Genomic DNA, 7180 nt, shown 5'->3' with positions numbered 1-7180 from the left:
GTTGCATTATCCTTTTAAAAGAAGTAATGTCAGGGGGCACCTGGGTGGCTTAGTCGGTTAAGCATCAGACTCTTGATCTCAACTCAGATCTTGATCTTGGGGTTGTGGGTTCAAGCCCCATGTTGGGCTCCACACTGGGCATGGAGCCTACTTAAAAAAAAAAAAAAAAAAGGAATGTCAGGAGTTTCAGTGGAAGGAAAGTCCAGGTCTTCCCTGGAGACGGAAGGAGTGGGGCATTAATCAGCACAACTTGGGAGAACCGGCTCACAAAGTGCTCCCCCACACCGCAAGCAACCAGCAGTCTCTCTGTTGTCATTATTGTTACCAGCAGTGTTTCTGTGTTTTAAGATAAAAGGAAACAACAAACTTCCAAGACAAAACAAAAATCCATGTCCAAGTATATTTGTGGGAAAGAACAGCAAGAATTACTCCCAGAGGGTACTGGTGATGTTTGTTTCTGGTATCAATCAATTGAGTGAGGAAAATACAGTGGTAGCATAAATCTTAACTTTGGCTAATCTCACAAGACTCTCTTAGAAGCTGAAATAGCACATCTCAAAAGAATTGGCCGTGTTGAGTCATTTCAGAATGCGGTATTTAAAAGAAAAAGAAAGCAGTATTATGATATTACAGTATTACAGGCAGGAAAGAAATCATACCATTGTCCTTACAGTAAAAAAATGCTCACACTTTCTGGACAATTCAAGATCAAAGCAAATGTGTCCGTCCTTAGCGAGGGAAGTTGCTAACTGATCACATAAATAGTTTATTCTCTTGAAAGGGAAGTTTGAGGCAGGTTTACATTTTTTTTAAACTCAATTTACTCTCTACCACCTCAGAGAGAAATGATATTTAAGAAATGAGAGCACACCAATGCTTAATGATAAAGAAATAACTGACTTTTAGCACATTAGTCACACTCTACAAAGTTTGAGACTAATTCCCAGAGTCCTTTGCAAACTTATTCATGATTTTGCTCTTCGAAAGGAAGTTTTTTTCATCCCTGTGCCAACTCCATTGCGAAAGGACTTTTTCATAAACATCTTCTCAAAAATGGGCTTTAGAAAATCTAGTCCCTTGCTCCTGTCCATCCTGGTTGGGCAGCTGTTCAACAGGATGAGAAAGTAATCAGATTTTCCAGACACCTGGCAATTCAGAGGGGGGAAGAGGGAGAGAATACAGCTTTAGGATGAAAAGTTTATTTCAATAGTAACAATTTTCAAAATCTTAAGGCTATAAATCCAATGTCTCCAACCTTTCTGAGGGACAAATTTTGCTAGAACACAACATATACTTTATTTAAATACAAAATATTGTTTAGCGCTCTCTACTCTCTCATCTAATTTTTATACTACTTACGTAATTGCTGTCATTTGGGATTTGCATCATACACCCTACATAGTCATCTTGTTGCTATTACTTTATAAAGAATCTTTCAAGTGGCACTAATTAGTCCTAGAAAGTTTTTTAAAAAAATCACTAAGAAAACCAATGCATGATAACCAAACTTCAGGGTTCAGTTGGAAACACTTTCCCTCTGATATTTGTCCTGGGTCATTTACCAAGGTTTTCCATAAGGCTATCTTGCTACTTGAACAATAGCATCTTCATCTTTTGACTTTGGTTCAGTTTCTCATCAGTGGTTTGAAGGCCTGGATAGTGTGGGGGTACTTAGTCTTGAAGGAAGTACATGTCTGGAATCAAGAGTTCAAATTGGCCATCGAGTATATGCAGTTCAACCCCATACGTCCCAGATAAAGGAACCAAGTAAAAAGCAAAGGGCCATGTCCCAAGGAACAGGGCTGGCAGTTCCAAAAAGTGGGCCTGACCCAGAGATCAAGTAAGAATTTTCAACATTTGTCCTACATCCCCTCCTTTGTGGTTTCAGAGGATGTACACACTGATGAGGTACAACTGCAAGTTCTATCGATAAATGGAGCAAAAATGTATCAATGATCTTCTTTGTGGTAAATCCTTTATGTGCATCACCTCATTTTATCCCCTCAGAAAGCTCTATGTATAAAGTGTATTATCATTTTCTCAGTTTTATTTTTTTCATTAATAAGAAATACATTTACTTATTTTTTATGTTCAGTTAGCCACTCTACAGTACATCATTAGTTTTTGATGTAGTGTTCAATGATTCATTAGTTGCATATAAATGAGGAAATTAAATGGCCTGTAAGTCGGGCACCTGGGGGGCTCAGTTGGTTGAGTACCTGCCTTCAGCTCAGGTCATGATCCCGGGGTCCTGGGATCAAGCCAGGCATTGGGCTCCCTGCTCAGCAGGGCGTCTGCTTCTCCCTCTCCCTCTACCCCTCCCCCTGCTTGTGCTCTGTCTCTCGCTTTCTCTCTCTCTCTCTCTCTCTCAAATGAATAAATAAAATCTTTTTTAAAAAATGGCTTGTAGGTGAAGCAGGGATTTGAGTGGAAACACCTGACTCCAAGCCCATTTCTCAACCACATGAGAGCAATAAAAAGAAAAGGGGGCTGAACGGTTTTATTATAGGGAAAGAAACATACTACAGACCTGGGAACAGTCAGACAGAGTTTCAGAAATATTGGTCATGGGAAACCAATCAAAAACTCTTATTTGAACGCCCACTATGTGTTTTTCCCTATGTAAATGGAGGAAATCTAAGCATGATATAATGCCATCTATTTTAAATCCCCAGCAAGGAGGGGCCTATGAGTCATTTCAGGAAGGGAAGCATTCCAGTTCTTTCCAGAAATACTCATGATACCACCTTTGTATTGCAAAAGAAGTGCATCATTTCTGGTTATAAGATGCTGAAAACATCCCTAAAAAAATACTGATGTACTTTACTGATCACTGAAGGGAGTCCTTGCCAGAGCTGACTTGTTAACAGAATAATATGGTATACTTGCCTAGTTGATGTACTTTATGAAGTTCACATCAAATATTACATGAACCTATACATTGTTTGTCTGTAATTACTCACCTTAAACAGTCAAATTGGTACCATTGCTACATGATTGAGTTATAATGAGAATGAAATTGTCACATGCAAAAATAGAAATATGGAAAATGCATGGAAAGAAGAAACATTTCATTTATGGACAAACAGATTTGTAAGTACATTAGAAGAAAGTACATTCTTAATTAAAAAAAAAAAAAAAAGCCGCACACAAATGCCTCTTGTTCAACAGAAATGTCATGAACAAACCTTCAGGAAAAGAATGGAAAGTAATTAGGAAGACACTTGAGAAAAGATACCAATTTATGGGTTGTGACTCATCAACTTGATCAATATGGTTGGTGTCTTATAGAATCAATGACTCAATTAGTGTTGAATGCTCATAGGACTAAAACAGGAAAAAAGAAGCTAATTTAAGTAAACAAGTAATAGAAAAATGACAGATGCAAAGATTAGTAAGAAGACCAATAATATAAACAGCTAGATCATTATGTTTGGACATATATCTATTATTTAGGATTTATGTAGCATCTCATTATCCTAAAAGTAGTTTCATGAATTACATTGATTCAGTAATTACAGTATGCCAGGTTAAGTTTCAGTGAATACAAAACATTATCAGTGATGAAAAATATTTTAAAATTTTAAACAAAGCATTGACATTAAAGCAACTGAAATATCATGTAGAAATAGTATTAAAAATTCCAAAGAAAGACGTTCATTTTCTGAATGTTTTGAACAGTTCAATGATTAACATTAGACAATCAACATTCTTGAATAAACACATGAATTAATATTTTATGTGATATTTCATTGAGATATGGCATTTTATCTATATTCTGTTTCTGAAAAAGTTACCATTTTTATAAAATTGGTAAATTCACTATTCTAAAAAACTGATCTATTGTATTTGTAATATAGTTTTAATGGTTAAATGTTCACTTTGATCATGAGTGGACATGTGGAATAAATAAATTGTCATGGGCAAAACTATGTACATTTTACACTGAAATGCATGCTTTTCTATGCAGGAGCCAATTCTTAAATAATTTAAAACAAATTTTAATAAGTCTAGCATTATTTTTGTCACATAAACACTTCTTTTTACTAATTTCTTGACTCTGCTTATTTTTTCTCATTGAAAGCTCTAATAATAAGAGAAATTACTTTTCTGTCCCATATTCCCTGAGATTACTTTGAACTTAAACACTTAAAAGCCATCTAGTCAAGCATCAAAAATAGAGGCAAAACTCTTACCTTAGAAGGTGGAACTGGATAACACCAGAACACGTGCATTATAGAAATCAACAGAAGTAGAATAAGGCTGAATTTTAATGAGCTGTAGGGTAGGGGAAAAAAAAAACCTAAGATTAGTCTCATTTAGGCAAGTATAAGTAAAAAAAAAGCATATATGAACTCAACAGTTTTCTTTGTGGAAAAAGCAGTCTTTCACCTAATCATTTTGGATTTTCCAAAATTTCTGCAGACTGGTCGTTTTATTGCCAAATTCCTCACACTTACTGTCAGATCCTCCTTGGGTGACCCTTTTATACCAGAAAAGTTCAGGAGTAAAAATGTCATCACATCTCATCATATGTGACTAATTGTTTCTTTTTTTGTTCTTGTTAAGTTGGAAAAGGCCAATAATGCACAGGCATTGTCACTGAGCTACCAAGGACTGACTTCATTTAAAGTTTGCCATTAAAAATGTCCTTCAAAAGCATTGTCTTCTAAACTGTGTCATTGTGACATAGATAGCTAGAGGTCTCAAAAGAAACCACAGGTTTGTTTCGCTTAGAGTTTAACACTTAAACAGGATGGCATTATTTCTTTGAATGTCCAGCATCATGTTCCAGAGACGAACACAAAATGCTTACAAGAATAAAGAACATCTACCCTCACAATGCACACAGATTATTTAAGTTTTCCACAATGGATTTCCCTACTTTAGGACTTCTGAAGTGAAAGCAGGGAAACAAGTATCATGTCCCTTTGTCACTGGTCACTCAAATAAAGGAAAGGCACCGCACCTATCCCTTTCCATGTGCATACCCAGGTCCAGGCCCAGAGTCCCGAAAAGGCTGCCTGCCATGGCCTCCTTTTTCACTCCAGGGCATAGAATTTCTCCAGGAAACCTCTGCTGCCCTTGCAAACCAATGGGCATCCACATTAATAAATTGATTCAGGAGTGCTAAGTGTGGACAGATGTTGCTGAAGCTTACAATGGAGAAAAACATCAAGGGAGGTGCTTTCTGCTTGGATAACTAGTGTTTCTGAGATGGAGCCAACATTTTTTGAATACAAAGCAACCGAGGGAAATCCTTGCTTCCTCAAGATCAGCACCTTTTGGAGGACAAAGCTGCCCTGTGTCTGGGACATTTGTTACCTGGCTGTCAGTGCTACATCCCTTTCTTTAGGAAACTGCTGCTTGGTATGATTCTCATATAGTTGTCGATCATATAGTCACCCTTTGTCTAACATGAGGAAAAGCAGGTGACCCAGATTCTCAAGAGAACAAAGGTCACAGGGATTAGTGCCAAGTTGGGAGCTGCAGCATGTGATCCAACATATTTATCATAGTCTTTTTGGGGATATCACTTGGAGGTTGGGAGATAAAGAGCTCTAAGAACACCAAAAACAAACACACACATTTACTTTTGGTGTCTCTTTAAACCCAGCTAAAATAAACACATAAGAACAAAAAGAATGGAAGAGAGGATGACAGCAAGTGTTTTGTTGAGTGATGAGCAATTGACCAAGTAGATCCTGAGAAAAGTTCTTATTAAAATAGTTTAGTAACAGACCATTAACCCTCTTAAGTCTTCATGGGACCAGTTGCTTTGGGATGTGGTGAAGGTGGCACTAAAAAGAAGAGGATCAGCTGGAAGTTTAAGACATGACTCAATTCAATCCCACATCCTCTCTCCACTTCCCATGTCCAAACAACTTCTGCCCCAGCAGAGGACTATAGGTCTATTCTACGGAAACGGTAAAGCAGAGTGTCTCCTGACCAAGGGAATCGGGTGTAGTGGTGTTAAGGGGTTACTTTTCTGAAAACAAAGGTTGAACAAGTATTACGCTCGGGACTGAGACCCATGGGTCTCTTTCTTGGCACAGCTCCTGCACACTGTGAGACCGGTCTTTATCCTCAAGACACGAGAATGGAACACCTTCTCCGGGGAATCTGCCCAGCTCAAGATGAAAAACCTAGAGATACAGACATTAGGGTTCCCACATAAAAGCAGCCCAGGCAAGTGAAATCCACTAAAGTCCAGATCTGACAGTACCCACTAACACACACACACACAAATTTATGGATGTTTTAGCACCCATTCTTAATGTAAACAGACAACTCAGAGATGCAACTGAAATGAGTACAAGATATTCATTAAGGCAGAACTGGTAAGAACAAAGAAAATGGGAGAGAAGTCCATAGCAACAGTGTTTTATCCTGAAAGATAGAAACCAACAAACATGAAGTAAAAGTAACTTGAAAGAAACAGGAGAGAATGCAAGAGAAGAAAACTTAAAAAAAAACCAAATCACTAATATTCTCCCAGAGAGAAGAGGAAATATGGTATCTATCAAATAAGAAAAGAAAGCTATATAAAGCAAATCATTTAGAGGACAAAAAGCAGCTCAAGAAAATTAAAACTATTAAAAAAAAAATCAGTAGAAGGATTGAAAGATAGGGTTGCATAAATCTCCCAGACATTACAGAAGAAAAGCTAAGGAGAAAAACTAAAATAATTAAAGAATAGCACCCCCATCCAGTAGTTCCAACATATAAATAATAGGGATTCTAGAAAAGAAAATGGAAAAAAAAAGAGAGGAGAGGGAATCATCAATAAAGAAATTCGAGAACATTTTCCATAACAGAAGATACTGACTTTTGGGAAGGAAGAGACTCATCAAGTGCCTGGCACTACAGGTCAATTTGACCCATATTAAGATACATCATCATAGGAGGCGGAGCAAGATGGCGGAGGAGGAGGAGACCTGGGTTTCGTCTGGTCTCAGGAATTCAGCTGAATAGGGATCAAACCATTCTGAACACCTACGAACTCAACAGGAGATCGAACAGGAGAGTAGCAACAACTCTCTGAACAGAGAAGCGACCACTTACTGGAAGGTAGGACGTGCGGAGAAGTGAATCCGAGGCGATATTCGGGAGGATAGACGGCGGGGGAGGGGCCTCCGCCGGCCGCTTCTGGCAAGTGATAGAGCCGCGGAGCACAAAA

General features: G+C 37.9%; 1 protein-coding gene across 1 annotated transcript; it reads right to left on the bottom strand.

The window, feature by feature from the left end:
- Window positions 1-965: 965 nt before the first annotated feature.
- Window positions 966-4438, bottom strand: NPS (neuropeptide S). The gene is made up of 3 exons (XM_027587136.1): window positions 4393-4438; window positions 4197-4278; window positions 966-1145 (listed from the first exon to the last, which is right to left on the bottom strand). Exons 1-3 carry the CDS (start codon window positions 4398-4400, stop codon window positions 966-968), a joined length of 270 nt encoding a protein of 89 aa, XP_027442937.1. The 5' UTR covers window positions 4401-4438.
- Window positions 4439-7180: the final 2742 nt, after the last annotated feature.

The sequence above is a fragment of the Zalophus californianus genome, chromosome 15, assembly GCF_009762305.2.
Source record: "Zalophus californianus isolate mZalCal1 chromosome 15, mZalCal1.pri.v2, whole genome shotgun sequence".
Taxonomy (NCBI): Eukaryota; Metazoa; Chordata; class Mammalia; order Carnivora; family Otariidae; genus Zalophus; species Zalophus californianus.
Note: the sequence above shows the minus strand (reverse complement) of the source record. Positions and strands in the feature narration are given on the sequence as shown.

What these genes read in the sequence shown, in the direction of transcription:
- NPS (XM_027587136.1), bottom strand. An exon ending in ATCCAGTTCCACCTTCTAAG is followed by an intron (nt 1,146 to 4,196) that starts GTAAGAGTTTTG and finishes CTGAATTGCCAG; the next exon opens with GTGTCTGGAAAATCTGATTA.